Source organism: Somniosus microcephalus, chromosome 4 (genome assembly GCF_052327205.1).
Source record: "Somniosus microcephalus isolate GS21.2 chromosome 4, FLI_Smic_1.0, whole genome shotgun sequence".
NCBI classification, from domain to species: domain Eukaryota; kingdom Metazoa; phylum Chordata; class Chondrichthyes; order Squaliformes; family Somniosidae; genus Somniosus; species Somniosus microcephalus.
In genome coordinates this window covers 207,178,547-207,198,389 of record NC_140990.1, presented here as the reverse complement: position 1 = coordinate 207,198,389, position 19,843 = coordinate 207,178,547, and the positions used below count along the sequence as shown (strand labels likewise).

At 44.4% G+C, this 19,843-nt stretch overlaps 1 protein-coding gene across 4 annotated transcripts in view; it reads right to left on the bottom strand.

Annotated features, from left to right (window-relative positions):
* Window positions 1–19,843, bottom strand: part of LOC147120179 (diacylglycerol kinase beta-like) — a 752,216-nt gene that overhangs the window by 640,747 nt on the left and 91,626 nt on the right. For all 4 annotated transcript variants that reach the window (XM_085985737.1, XM_085985736.1, XM_085985741.1 and 1 more), the window contains one exon: window positions 12,207–12,596. In XM_085985737.1, coding sequence (XP_085841863.1) covers window positions 12,207–12,273 — 67 coding nt within the window. In that variant the 5' untranslated portion in view covers window positions 12,274–12,596. The remainder of the gene's footprint in view (window positions 1–12,206; window positions 12,597–19,843) is intronic.

The window sequence follows — 19,843 nt, the reverse complement described above, 5'->3', positions numbered from 1 at the left end:
ATATAGGCCAGACCAGGTAAGGACAGCAGATTTCCTTTCCTAAAGGACATTAGTGAACCAGCTGGGTTTTTACGACAATCCGGTAGTTTCATGGTTACCATTACTGATACTAGCATTTTCTTTTTTAATTCCCCAGCTGCCATGGTGGGATTTGAACTCATGTCTCCGGATCATTAGTCCAGGCCTCTAGATTACTAGTCCAGTAACATAACCACTATGCTACCGTTCCCAGAATGAAAACTGAACTCCAAGGGTTAAATTACGAGGAACGATTACACAAACTAGGGTTGTATTCCCTGGAATTTAGAAAGTTAAGGGGTGACTTGATCGAAGTTTTCAAGATATATGGGGAACAGATAGGGCAGATAGCTGCTCACGATGTGGTCTCCTCTACATTGGGGAGACCATACGCAGATTGGGTGACCGCTTTGCCAAACACCTCCGTTCAGTCCGTAAGGGGGATCCCGAGCTTTCGGTCGCCTGTCACTTTAATTCTCCGCTCCATTTCCACTCCGATCTCACTGTCCTCAGCCTCTTGCATTGTTCCACGGAAGCTCAGCGTAAGCTCGGGGAACAGCACCTCATCTTTCGATTAGGCACTCTACAGCCCTCTGGACTCAACACAGAGTTCAACAATTTCAGATCATAACCTCAGCCCATATATAATTTTTTTTATCCACAATTTTTGTTTGGCCTTTTTTTCCCCCCTCTTCTTCCCTCCCACATGGCAGCTGTCCTTCATTCTGCCAGCGCAATTCACACCCCATCTCGAGCCATCCTTTGTTCCTTAACCTGTCCCATTACCACCTCCTCTCGCCTTGAATATCTCTTAATGTCTCTCAATGTCTCCTAATCTCTCCTGCTTTCTATCCTATCACTGACCTTCCAGTTTGTTCTTTTATCCCCCTCCCCCTTTTCCCAGCCCCTGAACCTGCTTTCCATTTCCTGCTTTTTTCCAGTTCTGACGAAAGGTCGCCGACCTGAAATGTTAACTCTGTTTCTCTCTCCACGGATGCTGCCTGGCCTGCTGAGTTTTTCCAGCGTTTTCTGTTGTTATTTATTTAGAGAGAGGAACTATTTCTGCTGGTTGGAGAGTCTAGCACTAGGGGGCATAGTCTAAAAATTATAGCCAGATCTTTCAGGAGTGAAGTTAGGAAACACTTCTACACACAAAGGGTGGTAGAAGTTTGGAATTCTCCCGCAAACGGTAGTTAACGCTAGGTTCATTGTTAATTTTAAATCGGAGATTGATAGATTTCTATTAACCAAAGGTATTAAGGATTATGGGGCAAAGGCGGGTAATATGGAGTTAGGTTGCAGATTAGCCATGATCTCACTGAATGGCAGAACAGGCTTGAGGAGCTAAATGGCCTACTCATTTTCCTATGTTCCTATGGGGAAAGAGCAGGGAAGTGGGACTAACTGGATAGCTCTTTCAAAGTGCCGACACAGGCAAAATGAGCCAAATGTCCTCCTTCTGTGCTGTAAGATTCTATACTGCAAAGGTGCAAATAGGTGGGCTTGGTGGTGGCCAAGATATAGGCTTAACGTTCAGCTCAAGATCAAATAAGACACTGAGGTTATGCACTATCAGGCTCAGTCTGAGTGAGCAACCAGAGCGGGGGAGGGAAGCAGGTGCAATCTGGAGTTTTTGGCAAGGACCAAAAACAATGGCTTTGGTCTTCCTGATGTTGACTTGATCATCCAGGATTCGATAGTAGTTGACCAGTAGCAAATGTGAGAACTGCAATAAGGCAGATATATATGAACCAAATTAAGACAATACCACAATGGTAGAACACAGATGAGAAATCGTGGACAAGTATGGAATGGTCAAAGAGGATGAGGAAGGAGAATGCTCTACAGTCATAGTTACCAAAAAAATTAACTGGTAACTTTAATGAGGGCAGTTTCAGTGCTATGGGCAGGACAGAAACTGGATGGAGTGCAGCTATGTGACAACAATATGTTTGAGAATTTGCAAGAGGTAGAGAAGTTTGGGAATGGGCCAGTAATTAGAGAGGACCGGGGACCAAAATTAGATTTTTTGAGGAAATGCTGATAATCACAATCTTGAAAAGGTTGGAGGACAGAGTCTGAAGATAGGGAAATATTGATGATGTTAAAGAGCATTCGGCTGAACACAGGCCATTGCATGATGAGGAGTTAAGTCGGAGCAGTTGAGAGCATAGGAGGTGGGTCTCAGATGAGATTAGTTTGATAAGGGCTTAACACTGATGGAAAGGTGTAAAAAGTGATGTTAGGGAGTGTGGGTGGGGAGTGGCTGAATGGTCTCAACCTCTGAGACAAAGAAATCTATGAGCTCCCTGAGATCCCATGAACTCCCTGAGGGTGAGGAGTCATTTGGTGCAGAGACTGAGTGAGAAAGGAAATATGAGATTTTCAGTAGGAAGCTGCCAGAGGACTTGGAAGGGTAGTATACAAGAGAGATTTTGGAAGGGAAGTGGAGAAATGGTTGGGTTGGTATAAGGTGAGGTGATAAAAGGACACGAATTAGATGGAGGAGTAAGGGGACAGGTGATGAACACCATGCCATGACGGTTAGAGTGAATGATATGGTGTAATGTATAGCCGGCAGGGCAGCTTCAGTTGGCGGGGGGGGGGGGGAGGGGGGAGGAAGAGGAGGATACACCATCTTAGAGTCAAGCTTCTGTAAGGCCCAAGTTATCAGTGAACCCATTTAAAATAAGATCTTGGGCTGATGAAAGCCTTATTTGCAAGGGAGTGAACATTTTGAAAGATGACGTGGAGTGGAGGGGTAGTAGGAGACCAGCAGAGGAGAAAGAAACAATGAAGAAATTGGAGAGGTTTCTTCTAAGAGAGGGAGAAGGATGGGCTTTATGATGAGATAGGAGAATGAGGCAGCTTTAGGAGGACCGGTGGTAGGAGTTGCAATGCGGGGAACAGGGAATGCCAAAAGCAGAGCAAACGCCAGCTCACAGTTACATTCAGCGGGGGTTCAATCGTGGGGCAGCAGGGTGTGAAATAGGAAATGAAGTAACAGGGAACAATAAGATAGATGGTCAGACAAGTGGTGGAGATAGGCGATCTAAAAGTAAACCATGAAAGAGCAGCAAAAATTCCCCTGCAGTGGGCAAAGAGGATTGGTTATGGGTGACATATAAACTGGATGGCTTATGCATTTCTATGTGTATCTTTGATAGAGCGTGTAGTGGGTACCAAACAAGGTTCAAGGCCTACTGGTGATTGAAGGAATTCCGGACTGGTGTTGGTGAAATATATCTAGGTCTGATGGCAGTGAGAAAAAAAAAAATCTAGGGCCTAGTGATGGATGAAGAGATTCCAAGCTTGAAGGTTGTTTCAGGATAATTGTACCAGAATCTCAAAATCCAGTCACATTAAAAATCGGTGAATGATATTGTAACCTTCTGGAATTAGATAGGCATCTAAATACTCTTGGATATATACTTCTGTAATGAGGTAGAGTTTTCACAGAATTTTACAGTATAAAATGACGTTCAATTGATGTGAGTGCACTTTACAAAATATACAATTAACTTCCACAAGACATAATGCAGAAACATTTTGCAAGAATACTCATGGTACGTAGAATCAAACTATAACTGTATAATTCAACAGCTAACCAAAAAATGTCCAAGAGAATATAGTTATTAAGAGAGACAAATTAGAAAAAGGTTGCAAGTATGGAATAAGCCACATTGTTGGATGGGGCAAACAGAAGTCAAAAAAATACACAACTAAGTCAAACTCACATTATTTAAAAACAGAAATTAATCCTTGATCAACTTTCTTCCAGTTTAAAATAACCTGCACCAAATTTTGAAGGAACTACTGACAAAAATGTTCTAGATTAGAATTGATCACAATAAAATATTATCTACAGCACAACTATATTAAACAATGACATTTAACAGAGTCTTTCATCTATTCAAAATCTGCTAGTCGCCCCCACACTTCCTTCTAACATTTTAGAATGATCTTTAACAACTGTTCATTTCAACAATAAGTATTTATATAGCGCCTTTAACGTAGTAAAATGTCCCAAGGCGCTTCGTAGGAGTATTAAAAGACAAAAAAGTGACACCGAGCCACGTAAAGAGATATTAGGACAGGTGACCAAAAGCTTGGTCAAAGAGACAGGTTTTAAGGAGCGTCTTAAAGGAGGAAAGAGAGGTAGCGAGGCGGAGAGGTTTAGGCAGGGAATTCCAAAGCTTAGGGCCTAGGCAACAGAAGGCGTGGCCACTAATGGTGGAGCTATTATAACTCAAGGATGCTCAAGACGGCAGAATTAGAGGAGTGCAGATATCTCCGGGGGGGGGGGGGGGGCGGGGGGGGGGGGTGCTACGGGGGGGGTTATGGGGCTGGAGGAGATTACAGATGTAAAGTCTGTAGGTTGTGCAGTAAATAACTTCAGAGACTTTAGAAGTACAAACAAAACAGGTCTTTACTATTCAGAGGTCTGGGCGATTTCTGCCCTAGTTAACGTATCACAACCCTTATATACTGGTGTGGTCACTATCGGTATTACAGTATACATGAGCCAATAAATAGTGCCACCCTGAAGTAGTGCTCTTAAAGGCGAACGGTCACATTCTATAGTTCCCTTAAAGGTAAACGGTTACATACACAACACTCCTCCCTTCCTAGCTTATTACTTACAGAATCCCGTTAAACATACAATCTTCAATTTTATATAAACAGGTTGCAGATATACTCTCGATGGAGTCAACGTCATATAACTTCATGTTTAACATAACATAATAACATATATAACTTCATGTCAAAACAGATCACAGATTCAGTCTCTGTGGAAAACAGTTCATAGATTCAGTCTCTGTGGTGTAGTCGGTTCACATTGCTGGAGTGACTCATTCAATAGTCCTTCCATGGGTTTAACAGTTTGAACTTCCGAACTGAATTGGCTCCGTTCGGAGGGACCACGTGTGTGATCTGGTAGAGGTAATCATGGTTCAGATGGGTCATCTTCTGTTTCGACTTTTCCTTTTCTGCTTCTTGGAGACTCTCTGGGCTCCACTGTCAGCTGCCAGCTGCATGCGCAGTTCCTCCTTCTCTTCCTCCTTTTTCCGTAGTAGAGCCACCTTCTCCCGATGTTCCGTAGACTTTCGGTGCTCCTCCATGATTTCTGTATGGTGGGAGTCGAAGTTACAAGTTGGGCAGGACAGGACATAGTAATATTCGGAGTCGTCCTGAGCTAGGCCAGCGAGAGGGTCTTCTATGTCCTCCCTACCCAGCTGGACGTCAGCCAGCTTTTGTTCCAAATCCAGACATCTTTCCTGAAGAGACTTCTTCACGTGTTCCGCTTCCTCTAACTTTTTCTGGGCTTTCAGCAAGTTGTTTACTAATGACCTCATTTGTGATTTTAATACTTCAACTTCCTTTGGAGATTGATTGATCGGACTATTCAATCCCTCTACCGGAGCAGTTGTTTCAGCGTTCTGTTGTTCAACCTTGACATGAGTCAGCGTACTTTTGGTATCTAAGGGTTGCTCTGCTGCCATCTTCTCAGTCTGTGTTGCAACCTCGGCTATTTCAATAACTTTTGAGAGCTCCAAACCCTTCTCCTCTGACGATTTAAGCTCATGTTCATGGCCCATTCTTACGGTCTCTGTGTTTCTTACAGTTCCCTTTTCTTCCACTGAGAAGATTTCCAGTTGCATCTGTTCTTCAAGTCGTTGGACCTCGGCCATTGCCGCTTCATATTTATTTTGTGTTTCCTTTAATAATTTAACGAGTTCTTGGACATCCTGTATTCCCTGTTCTGGTATGTCTGCCACCACTAATTTTTTTCCTATGGATTGAATCCCTAACGATGAGTCAGCCTTGGCCTGAAGCTCATCAAACATTTCCTGCAGACTTTGTAATTCTTGCTTATGGTCAACCTTTAGTCGTTCATGTTCTTTCACTAACACGAGCTTTTCGGAAGTTGCCAAGTTAACCCCTTCCAGGATTGTAGTCCGAGCCTGTTCATACTGTTCTTTCAACTCGTTACACTCTGCTTGCAACAAGTCGTAGAGGTGAACTGGAATACCATCCTGACTTCCTGAAGATTCCTCTTCCTTTGGATCGTTCTGTGTATATTCTAGTTCCTGAACAGCCTCAGGGAGATGTGATTGGTACTTGGCCACGATGGCTCTATGGTCGCTCTCTGCTTGAGCGAGCTGTCTCTGTTGTCTTTCCAGGGACTCCCATTCGGTGTCCCAGAACTTTTTCACCTTTTCCATCTCTTGTAGGAGACGGGCACTCAACTGTTCTAATTGTCGTTGTACTTTGACATAACGTTGAGTTCTAGCCCGGTGTTCCTCCGTAATGCATCTGTCTGTAGCTTGAACAGACTCAGAATTCTCTGTCTTTATGCACGCCATCGATTTCCCAACCTTAGTCCGTGAGTTCATGTTAATCTTGTTTTTCATACATAAGCTGGACTTATCGTCTTCCGGCTCGGAGTCTGAGCTGCTTGTCTGCACCGAGTCCTCACTCGTCATTGCTTGTCGGTAGTGCCATTCCATGTCTATTTTCTTGATCCACTCCCGTCCCAGAAGTGGTGGTCCTCCTTCAGGTAGTACGTACAGATACATTCGTGGGTGTTCTTTACCCCTATCTCTCACCTTGACTCGTATTTTTCCCAGGGGGTATACATGATGCCCCGTGTATGTCTGTAATACGAATTTGGTATTTCTTAAGGGTATGTGAGAGAATAGCCGGTGATAGTCCTTTTGGTTGATGACGGATACAGCTGATCCCGTGTCCAGCTCCATTCGTACTTGGACTCCCGCTATTTTTAGTGTGACCCAGATCAACTGTAGATCAGTTACTTTACCCACATGGTGGATTCTCAGACTATCCAGCTCCTGGCTGTTTGGGTCTGAGTCTGAATTTTGTTCGTCTGAACTCTTTTCAGCCACCTGATGCACCTTGTTGTACTTTCCTTGTGGTGGTGGCTTCCTTTGCTTGTTGGTCTTCTTTCCGGACCTGCATACCTTCGCGATGTGACCCAGTTTGCCACATTTCCTGCACTCTTGGTTCTTAAACCAGCACTGATTCTGGTCGTGCGTTGTCTTTCCACAACGGTAGCATTTGGGAGTGCTTGTTGTAATTTGGTCCACCCCGAGTGCCGCCGCCTTTAGCTGCATTTCCGCCGTCCCTTTCGCTGCGGCTTCGTGCGATGAAGCTATGAGGACAGCCCTGTCCAGTGTGAGGTCGTTTTCCTCCAGAAGTCGCTTCTGCGTTCCTTCTTTGGCCAAGCCGCATACGAACTTGTCCCGCAGCGCCTCTGTCAAATTCCCTCCAAACTGGCAGTATTTCGCTAGCTTACGCAGTTCGACTAAGTATTCCGCATTGCTTTCATCTTGCCTCTGGGTTCTGGCGTAAAATTTAAATCGTTCAGCCAGCATCAACGGTGTGGGGTTCAAGTGATCCTTCAACACTGTTACGATCTCTTCGAAGGTCTGGTCCACTGGTTTAACTGGTGCTATTAGATGTTTCAAAAGCCCGTATGTTTTTGCTCCCATCGAATTTAACAAAGTTATTGCCTTGTTGTCATCCTCAATTTCGTTGGCTACGCAATATATTTCTATGCGTTCCACATACGTGGCCCAGTCTTCTATTTCTGCATTAAAGTCATTAATATTTCCTCGCTTAGGCATCTTCTTCTCTTTTTGAGAACAGTACAAGTATTACTTTACTTATTATTAATTTTCTTCTCTCTTCTTGAGAACACACCAGCCTTTCTGAAAAATCTTATTACTTTTCTGAAATTCTTAATAATTTCCAAGATGGCGGTTTCCCGCTTCTTCCTTCTTCTTCAGCGGTTTTCCCCGAAAAATGGCGGCTTTCCCGCGCTTCTCGCTCTCCCCGCCCACTTCAATGGCGGTTTTCCCGCGCTTGGCGGTCTTCACCCGGTCCCCCGACGCCGTCTGTCAGCCCGAGTGCGGTCCTTATCTATAATGCGATCGCTGGATCGCGAAGCGGCTGCCGGCCCTTATCTGTAGATCCGATCGCTCTCGCGGCTCTCGGCCCTTATCTGGAGATGCGATCGCTGGCTTGCAACGCCTCCCGCTCGGCTCTGGCTCCCCCACTCGCGCGGCTCTCGGCTCTGACACTCCCGCGCCTACTCGCAGGCTCAGCGCTTCGTGGCAGCGGTTGCTGCACGGCTTCTCACATTGCCCGCGGTCCGGCTGTCACCCGACGCCGTTGGACCCGAATGCTTTGCCCTTCTCCTCCAAATACTTCTACCCCGTTTTTTTTAAAATTTATTTGTTTTAACTACTCAGTCTCTTCGGCCGCCTTGTTTTAGGCTGATTGGCTCGCTCAAGATGTGGTAGCAGGGTAATCTGTGCCTGTTGCTGCCGCAGCTTTGCTGTTAATCTTCCAGCTTCCAGTAAGTACTATACTTTTAGTAGACGGAGCCTCGTGTTTTCTTTTTGAAGCTCTCTGCTACTGGTTAGTCTTGCCGCAGGGTACGATCGGACTCGTCGCCACTGTAAAGTCTGTAGGTTGTGCAGTAAATAACTTCAGAGACTTTAGAAGTACAAACAAAACAGGTCTTTACTATTCAGAGGTCTGGGCGATTTCTGCCCTATTAACGTATCACAACCCTTATATACTGGTGTGGTCACTATCGGTATTACAGTATACATGAGCCAATAAATAGTGCCACCCTGAAGTAGTGCTCTTAAAGGCGAACGGTCACATTCTATAGTTCCCTTAAAGGTAAACGGTTACATACACAACAACAGAGATAGGAAGGGGCGAGGCCATATAGGGATTTGAAAACAAGGATGAGAATTTTGAAATCGAGGCGTTGCTTAACGGGGAACCAATGTAGGTCAGCGAGCACAGATTGATGGGTGAACAGAACTTGGTGCGAGTTAGGACAATTTAATTTTACCAAGCTATCTGAAAATAACACACAGTTGCAATATGTCTGTGGATACACAAAATCCTTCTCCTTGCCACAAATAAACTGGAATCCCCTACCCACAGCAAATTCAGTGACTAGCACTTGGGCTTATTCATCCCAAACAAAGAAACACATTTCAGCATCTTTGATAGTCAAAATGAAAGCACCACCCATTAACAGATTAACTGTGGGTACTGTCTTTGAATAGCTTTTTGCATCTGTTACTTAAATGCTGGAGAGCGAAAAAAAAGTTGAGCCCCCGACTAGAATTTCCAATGGTTTGAATGAAATGAAGCCTCATTCTGAAAACCAAATGAACAGTTTAAACTTTAAATATTCAGTACTCTACTCAGTATATTTATATCGATTTGATTCCAACTAGTTTCACATCAAGTTATCACATCTATAATTTGTTTAACTTTACTGTAAATAAAACAGCACTTTACACCAATTTTTTAATAAATTGCCAACAAATTGTGCCCGTGTTACACAATGTGAAGAGTAAAGTTTCTACTTTTAAGCTCAGAAACTGAAGTACTGTACTACCTACAAAAATATACAAGACAAGGTATGCAGTTACCCTACAAACCAATAGAAATGCATAAAGTATACGAGCAGATGTGAAATCGATTTGTGCCATCTAGTAACACACTTACTTGAAGCTTAAAATAGTCATGTTCTCTTCAATTGACAATGTAAAGCTTTTTGACTCTTCCTAGGGTCAGTGATTACATACTGCAGCCAATAAAAGAATCAATGCTTGAATTGTCTAGGTCATGTTGTCTGGTTTTAGAACTCCAAGGCCTAGAAATTCGGTAGGCTTAGCGCCGCATTTGAGGCGCTAGAGGGCCTAGCGCCGGAGTTATGGCCAGTTGAGAAATTCCCTGGGGCCCTAAATCGGCGTTGCACCGGTAGCGCTGCGCCGGCACCGATGACGTCATCGGTGTGCGCAGCGTCCCGGTTGCCGTGGTAACCCGGCCCCAAGCCGAAATTCAGTTGCGCCCGCCTCGCCCGTGGCAGGCGCAACTAAGACTCTGGCAACAGAGTCTTCCCCCAGTGTGCGCCGGCGCATAAAAGTGGAGCGGCGGCCGGCCGCGTTCCCGGCGGCCGCCTGCCCGCACCTCCCTTCCCGGACTCCTGCATTCCCCCCCCCGCGGCCCTGATCAGTATCTGATGCGAGCCCGGCACTTCCCCGAGGTGCCGGGCTCAGATGTCGGGTCAATCCGCCGGACAGTTGTCGGCTGCAGGCAGCTCCTCAACAGGAGGAGGAGGCCTGCAGTTCCCCCGCCTGCCGCACCGCATCGGGTGCCGCAGCGGGGGATTAGCGCCGGGAAACCCAAGTTCACGCCCGTTTTGAGGCGCTAAAGGAGGGTTTTAGCGCCCGCCGCCGTCTGGGCCCGGCGCACCCGAATTTTCGTCGTGCGCTGCCGCATTACCGCTGGCGCAAACTTTCTGGCGCTACAGCCCTGGCAAGACCAAAACCCAATTTCTAGGCCCAGAAGTTTTCTCATCTGCAGATTTTTTTGCCAAAAGAAAACTGGGAAAAATACTTTAGTCCCAGGCTGGTCTCACACCAATAATAAAAAGGAACAAGTCAACAACAAAAATTTGCATTTATATAGCGCCTTTAATGTAGTAAAACATCCCAAGATGCTTCACAGGAGCGTAATCAGACAAAAAGATTGACACGAACCAAAGAAGGGGACATTAGGACAGGTGACCAAAAGCTTGGTCAAAGAGGTAAGATTTAAGGAGCGTCTTAAAGGCAAAGAGGTAGAGACTAGAGAGGTGGAAAATTTTAGCTGAAGACATGGCTAGTAATGATGGGGCAAAGAAAGTCGGGATGAGCAAAAGGCCAGAAACACCAGGTGGGGTTTACTTCCATATCACTGCAGTATTAATCTCACTTGTGAAGTATTTCTTGAATTGCAGAACCTCTCACCAGTGTGCTTGGCAGCGTAGATTAATCAGCACAGCTGACAAAACAAAGAGCGCTGGAGAATTTCTTTGTATAAAACCAGGTCGGACTTGCATTAACAATCATACTGTTGTACAATCCAACAATTCCAATACATCAACTTATTTAAGTCTGGGTCATCTTGCAATATCAGCACCCGACTCTCCTAATCATCATTGCCAAGCCTTTTATATGGTGATGCTGAAAAAAACCGACTAGATTGCAGACTGTGTTGTGCATTTTCTGGCATAACATATTTCTTTATCTTCCCGAATAATGAGGATGTTTACTTTGCCATCTTCCCATTGTTGCTTTCTTTCTTTCAAAACAGAGTACCATTCTCACAATTCAATCATAATTTTTTCATGGGTAAGCAAGCTATACGAATTTGCTGCATAGCCAACACACAGAAATATTGCACGCTGAGTGTCAGCTGTGGCTCAGTGGGTAGCACTCTTGCCTCTGAGTCAAAGGGTTCTGGGTTCAAGTCCCACTCCAGGGACTTGAGCACGTAAAGCTAGGCTGACACTCCAGTACAGTGCTGAGGGAGTGCTGTACTGTCGGAGGGGCCGTCTTTCGGATGAGACGTTAAACCAAGGCCCACCTGCTCTCCCAGGTGGGCAATAAAAAATCCCATGGCACTATTTCGAAGAAGAGCAGGGGAGTTATCCACAGTGTCCTAGCCAACGTTTATCCCTCAAATCAACATCCCTAAAACAGATTATCTGGTCATTATCACGTTGCTGTATGTGGGACCTTGCTGTGCGCAAATTGGCTGCTGTGTTTCCCACATTACAACAGTGACTCCACTTCAAAAGTACTTCATTGGCTGTAAAGTGCTTCAAGACGTCCGGTGGTCATAAAAGGCGCTATATAAATACAAGTCTTTCTTTCACACTCCACAGCTGGATTCATCTAAGCTTTGCCAAATTTCTGGTTAAATGGATCATTAGTTGCTTGAAAAGCATTAAAAGGAACATTTTCACAGGTGTCAGGATTGGCTGATAAAGAATTTATATTGAACATCACAGCAAGCAGTAAAATTGACCTAACCCACCATTTTTTATGCAGGTCTTAAATTTTAAGTTATTAACCTTTTTATCCCCCCACCACAAAAGGAAAATGTAATATGAGGAATGTGTATTTAAAGAACACAAACACCCACTATGAAGACTGACTAGAATGGTACAACATGGAAACATTCACGTAAACCTACAATACACAACCTTTCTATTTCTCCTTTGTATTCAACAGTTTCCCTTTATAGAGCCATAAGACTCCTTACAATTACTGCTTTAGTGGCACTACAATAGAGGTCATACTTACATTCCGTGTACTGTTGCAGCTGAGCAAACTCTGCTGGACTTAGGATAACCCACGTTCCATCACTCATTTTCTAAAAATCCGCTTAGCCCGAATTGTTACTCATGAAGAGAGTATGACAAATCCCAAAGTAAAGTGCTTCTAGAAAGAGATGGTCCCAGAAGACATAACCTCTTCTTTTCAACTGAACAGAAGGCCTTTTCTGATGCTTTGTTTACTCTCGCTGGTATGGTTTTACAGTTGCTTGTAAAATTGGGCAGCCACGCTTCTCTTCACAGGGAAGCTGCTCATTAACCGTTCTTAGTTTCTCCCTTGAATTGTTCCATTAACAAAATTCGTCGGGTAAAATCCATTCATATTTTTGACGGGTGAATCACACAAGTTTGCTCAAATCTGCAAAAGTATAAAAAAGTACAATGAGTTTGCAAGGCAGTGCACAGAAATTTGAATAATTTCATGATATTTTAGTCACAGTATTTTAGTCACAGTATTTCAGTCATAGTAACCAATGTGGTGCAAGGCTGGTTTAATTAGGAATTGTAGGTGTGGCTTTTTCCTTTAATTATCAAAATTCATCACCTATTTCGCTTTGATAAAACAAAATGTTGCTAATAAAAAAGAGAATAGCTGAAATACATGGTAGATCCTCAGAAGAGAGAAAAGTTAGTGATTTAGATGCAATCTCTTCAACAGAACTGGAAACTGGAAGATAAGATCAGTTATAGGATTGAACAAAAAAGAAAGAGGAATGCTGACTCCTGTTAATGAGTTTAAATAACCTGCAAATAGTTGTTTTATAAACTGGAAATAGGTGAAAACTGGTGGACCACGTAAAGATTATAGTGCAAAGACATTAAAACAAAACAGTATTGAATTTACAGCACAGAAACCGGCCATTCGGCCCAACTGGTCTACAAAAGCCTCCTCCCACCTTACTTCATCTCACCCAGTCAACATATCCTTCTGTTCCTTTCTCCCTCATGTACTTATCTAGCTCCCCTTAAATGCATCTATGCTATTCACCTCAACCACTCCATGTGGTAGTGTGTGAAAATAGTTATGTGAGGCAGTGAAAAGGCATGGAAAGATGGACAAAAAACCCCAACTAGGAGGGCAATGAAGTGGAAAGTAAATGGGAGAAACAATGAAGTGGAAAGTGGATGGGAGAGACAGCTAACATTTGAAGTTGTTTGTGCTCAGTGGACATCAGTTACGGACGTAATGGAGCTGTTCAGCAAAGCAGTCATGTTAGCAACAATTACACGAAACCAGACTGGAAGTATGTGCAATTTTCTATCTCACATGGAAAGAGTGAATTTTGATGATGGAAAATGGCATGGGGAGTGGTGCATGACAAAGTGCCAAAGGACAGAAGACAGGGCGATGAAAGAATGAACAGGAATATCTCCAAATGGAATGTCCCCTCAGGAAAGTAGGAGGAGTGGAAACCTGCTTGATGGTGGGATCGTGCTGTAGGTGATAGAAATGGGGAAGATTATTTAGCAAAAGCAGAGGCTAGTGGGATGGATGGCGAGGACAAGGAGGGGCTTTGTTGTCATGTGAGGGAGTAAGAAGGGAAGCACAGGAAATGCAAGGGACAGTCAATTGTCCTATCAACTATTGCCAAGGTAAAACCCTGAGCAAGGAAGAAATTGGATATTTCTGATGTGGAACATCAGGGCACAAATGATAGGCACCAGAAACAGAGAGAAAAAATAATTATAAGAAAAATAATCCAGTTCATTGTGGGGGAGAAAAGCCCATTGTGAGAGGGAGAGACAGAGTGCGAGAAAGAGACAGCGAAGTCCAAGAAGGGAAGAGTCCAAGGTGGACCATGTAAATGTGACAGATGGGTGAAAATTAAAAGCATAAACATTGGAATTTTCCAGATCAGAGCAAGAGTAGGAAGTGGTGCCAACATAATCTGAATATAATGGAGAGAGGTGTGAGAGAGCAGACTTGAGTAGGATTCGAACGAAGAATATGTCACAACTCCTGTTGTTAGAAAACAGGCCTCGGTGGAACTTGTGCTATAATTACAACTTTCCACCAAGGTAGGTGTAGCAGCACCACCACCACTGCCGGGAGGGTGCCATTATAGCATTACAAATTTCCTTGGGCTTTTTCCACTCTAAATGCGGCCATAGGAATTTCTAATGACAGGAAGTGAATGCAGTTGCAAATTTCTTCATGTATCCCATACATAATGCCCCGACAACATCCCGGCTGTAGTGTTGAAGACTTGTGCTCCAGAACTAGCCACGCCTCTAGCCAAACTGTTCAGCCCCAGGACATCGCTGCAGGAGTTCCTCAGGGCAGTGTCCTAGGCCCAACCATCTTCAGCTGCTTCATCAATGAGAGATGGAAAAGTGACCACAGAAATCTAAGCAACCAAGGGACATATCAGAAGACAAGTGAAAAGACTAGGACAGATGTAGGAAAGCAGGCCTTAGCTTTAATCCAACCCTTTCATAAAAGGGTTTTGTACATTCTATTAGTCACTCTTCCTCAGGCTGGATAAAAGACCAACTGAAGAATCATTTCTGAAAACAGCGCTTTAATGTAGCTTAGCTTTCTGCTGCATTAGACTATGATGTTGCATAATTTTACTTATTTTAAAAGATCTTCAGTCTTTGCCTACAAGGATTGGTTTACAAATGGACCTTTTCAATGAGAAACAAGATAAAAACCCACAATAAGCAGCTTTTTGTATTGCTCTTCAGCTGCCGACTCCCATATAGCAGGTCTCATGCAGCTCACGGCAAAAATCACAATAAAGTTGCTGTATGTTTTTCTTTAAGATCAGCAACCCTACAGGATTATTTTGTTTAACTGCAGGTTTTTTTTTACTGCTCGTGGCTTTCTAAAGCCAATAAATGCACTGTCTGGTTAGGCCAGCAGTGCATTTTGGCAGCAATATCATGACACACCATCATGTCATTATACATACAAATCACCTCTGTAGTGAGATCACTAATTTGCACAGGTGCACTGGCCAAACTGCCATGCGCGGTCTGTATTTCCACACTAAATAGAGAATCCCACAGTACAGTCAGGTTACAGGAAGACCAGCTGCAGCAACCACAACTATATGTAGTGCAGTAAGCTTGCTCGCCTAGGAGCCATGCTGAAATAGAAAAGCAGCAATTCAAAATGTTATATAATCGGCGAGTATTTTAAGGTCGTAATTCAATTATGGCTTTCAGAGGAACATCATTCACTGTGGCAGCAGCAAAGTCAGAGCTATTTGTAAGTGTCACTGGTGAACCAATGGTGTGTGATAAACTGTCTTGAGGGCAGTTGTTACATTGTCTCTTGGGACAGGATGGGGTGAAAGGGATCTGGCCCTATATTTAATGGATTTTCGTTGTAGCTTTGTTTTCTGTATGACTATGTTTCAGAATGAAGGGGCAGGTTAGAGCTAGGATACAGAATATCTAGTTACCTGGTATGTTATACATTACTAGTCAATCTCCTGTGCCACTGCCCATAGATTTAGATGGCTCATGCTGCTGGCAGACAGCGGCCAACATGTTACGATCAGACCAGGAGTACTTGCTCCCACCCAGCTAACTCCCCCCAACAACAAAGCTTTCTTCACACCCAGTGAGCACATGTCCCACCATTTCTACTTTTTAATTCATTTCCCCCGCTCTGCTCCATAGCAACGTGATAACTAGATTTTCTATTTGTTTGTTTCCTTCAGCCATGGGATTCAATAGAAAATTATATAAAGTTGGTAGTCAACTGACTGCTTCGCATATACGTAGTCAACTGGTCAGTTTGCACATGCGTTGAAAGGGGGGGGGGGAAAAGAGGTCATAAAACCTTCAGTTTTTGGCCATTGATGGATGTGTATTGAAGTGTACAGAGAGACTCAGAACATGAGAGTCAGATAGCTGGGTGTGGATTATGAAGTATGGAGGAGGCGAGTGCTCAAGAGTTGTAATGTTCACAAACCCAGCATGGTGTACTGCGCTGTTTGTGGAATAAGAGGGGAATAGTCGTTGGCGCCAAGTTAATGCATAACTTTGGAATTTATTTTTATTTGCTGTATGATGAAAATTGTAATTTAGGGCTGTTAAGATAGAGTGAGTAGATAAAGAACTCTCCTAGCAGCTGTATTATCGTAATTCTTTGGCTCCAATGTGACAGGATAGAATTTTTTTGTTATTGTGCGATAGAATTTTTATATTGGTGGAATGTGATTGAGGAGAAAGATGTTGTGGAATATGTCTGCTCAATAATAGAAACAGAATATGACCAATTAGAAAGGGAAATAAAGGTGCCAAACAGTTAACTAACAAGAAAAAAGGAAACTGTCCAATAGCTTAACATGCACAACCAACCAAAAAAAAGGTAATGATAATGATGCATCATTTTGGTATAATTCTAAGAGATTATGGGGGAGACATTGTGCTCTGTAGTGCCCGTTTTTTTTTTTAAAAAGGTGCTAATCAGCTTCCTAAAGGATGAAAATCAGGTCCTAGATGCGCGCACACAATTCCGACAGGAATTGCGCTGGATGCCATCTTGGTAGAATAGTTTGCACATGCACCCCAACGACCACTGGCAACATGCAGAGCTGATAGATTATGACGTCAGTGCGCAACACTGATCGAAAATGGCAGCGCTGGCATTTTCGAACGCCACACTCCAGTCAATGCCCTCTCAACGTCCCAAAACTGAACACGCGTTCAATGGCATGACGGACTCCTTCACCAGCGCTACTTAAAGGGATCATGAATTACTTACAGGTTATTTGCTGGATTCTTTCTTCTGGCGGCCGGTGCAATTCTATGCATTTTTGGAGCTTTCCTATACTTGTCTAAATTTTCAGTAGTCTAAAAGGGAGTGGTCTGGCTGGTGCTGAAGTACTATTTTGTTGATTTAAAAGCTTGTGCTGAAACAAGTTGCTTCCAGACATGGGTGGCCTGCTAGGCCTTCCTCTTGGAATTGAGCATAACTGGGAGAATGATGAGAGGCCACACAGAGCAGGACAAGCTGAAAGAAGAGGGAGGAGGAGGGGCAGAGGGGCTCTCAGCAGGAGGCCATATCCACTGAGGGTCTATAGGGAGTAATACTCCTACCTCAACTTCAGCAAGGACCAATGCATGAAACGTCTTTGCTTCACTGAAGAGGTTGTGACTGAAATCTGCCAACTGATGCAGCCACAACTGCAACCTGAAAGGAGGGCAAGGACAGCATTGCCAGTGGCTATGAAGCTGACTGTGGCTCTTACTCTATGAGTCTGGCTCCTTCCAGGCAGCTGCTAGAAATATGAGCCACATCTCGCAGTTTGCTGCATAAGGGAGGTCACGGAAGCTCTCTATACAAAGAGAGACAGCTGATCATTCCCTCTTGCCAGAGACAAGCAAGCACAATGATTTGCTCAGATTGCAGGAGGGGTTTCCATGGTGCAGACTGCCATTGACTGCACGCACATTGCTTTGCATGTGCCTCATGTCAACTCTGTCATTTTCCTGCACTCCCTCAATGTGCAGCTGGTGTGCGACCACAAGCAGATCATGCAAGTGAATGCCCGTTATCCTGGCATTCCTTCATTCTGCAGCAGTCCTCTGTGTCAGCTGCATTTGACCCACCAAACCACGGAAGCTCAACGTAAACTCGAGGAACAGCACCTCATCTTCCGATTAGGCACTTTGCAGCCTTCCGGACTCAATATCGAGTTCAACAATTTCAGATCATAACCTCGGCCCCATTTTTTATCCACCCCTTTGTTTTGGTTTTGCCCTCCCCCCCTCCCTTTCTTTTTTCTCTCTCCCACGTGGCAGCTGTCTTTCATTCTGCCAGAACATTTCACACCTAATCTGAGCCGTCTTTGGTCTCCACTAGTCCTATCACCATCTCGTCTCGTTTTGAATACCTCTTAATGGCTCTTCACTTCTTTTGTTCCCTCCCAGCCCTGCCTTTCGATCTATTTCATTTCCTTTCCAGTTTTGAAAAAGGGTTAGACCCGAAACGTCGACTCTAATTTCTCTCCACGGATGTTGCCTGGCCTGCTGAGATTTTCCAGCATTTCCTGTTGTTATTGCAAGTCAAAAGCTGGCTACTGGGCGACAAGGGTTATCCACCAATGACGTGGCACATGACTCTGGTCCAGAACCCATGCACACGTGCACAGCAGGCCTACAATGAGAGCCATGCTGCCACAAGGAACATTATAGAGCACACCATCGGTGTCCTCAAACAACGCCTCCGCTGCCTGGACCACTCTGGAGGAGCCCTACAGTACTCAGCTGAGTGGATATCAAGATTTGTGGCAGTATGCTGCATTCTACACAACCTGGCTATTATGAGGGGACAGCCCTTGCCTCCACCTATCAGGCAAGAAGCCACAGAGCACAAGGAAGACGAGGAGGAGGAGCAAGTGCAACAGGAAGTGGAAGGACAGAAAGAGGAGAAGGGAGGATACAATGTAGACAGCCCCTTTCTGCTCGGGCTCTATGTGATCCGATTATTCACGAGTGATACCAGTAACCTCAACCACAACTCCCCATTCACCATTGGTTCCACACTCCTTACCTTTCATCTATCAATGACTAATTGTGGAGGCCTTTCTTAAAAGACTAAACTTAAGGAGGCTGGGGATGAATGAAACAAAGATTGTGAAGAACAATATGAAGAAGATTAAAAATGCAATGCAGATGGCATCGAAATGAATTGCTAACCATCACATGAGAAAAGGTTCGAGGCAAGAATGACTATGCCAGGGTGATGAGAATACTGGTGACACCCTGCTCACTGTCCCTCAGGTTCAGAGGTCGTATTGGAGAAGCCAATACCAGAATGATGCCTGGCAGCACTTGAATTAAAAATATATATAACTCTATAGGATGTAACATATTTCCTAGTAATCCATTGAACTAGTCACCTGATGTGACACACCTCAAACACCTCACTTAGCTCGGCTGCCAAAAGTGAATGCCTGGTGTCAAGTTTAAAGCAATAATTCAGTTTCGCAGTCTCGCCAGTGATGTTCACAAACCATGTGAGCTTCACTATTCTACAGGTCACAATGTCTATAGAATTGCTCAGTTTCATTCCTGCCTTGTAATTCAGTCAGTCATTTGCTGCACTCTATTTAAAAACACCGACTTATTGTTTTGAGCTGTGAATATGAGGCAGTATTAATACCACTTGTTAGTCATTTTTAAAAAATTCATTGATGGGATGTGGGCGTCGCTGGCTAGGCCTGCATTTAGTGCCCATCCCTAATTGCCCTTGAGAAGATGGTGGTGAGCCACCTTCTTGAACCGCTGCAGTCCATATGGTGTAGGTACACCCACAATGCCGTTAGGAAGGGAGTTCCAGGATTTTGGCCCAGCGACAGTGAAGGAACGGCGATACAGGTCCAAGTCAGGATGGTGTGTGGCTTGGAGGGGAACTTGTAGGTGGTGATGTTCCCATGCGTCTGCTGCCCTTGTCCTTCTAAGTGGTAGAGGTCGCGGGTTTGGAAGGTGCTGTTGAAGGAGCTTTGGCGAGTTGCTGCAGTGCATCTTGTAGATGGCACACACTGCAGCCACAGTGCGCCAGTGGTGGAGGGAGTGAATGTTGAAGGTGGTGGCTGGAGTGCCAATTAAGCGGGCTGCTTTATCCTGAATAGTGTCGAGCTTCTT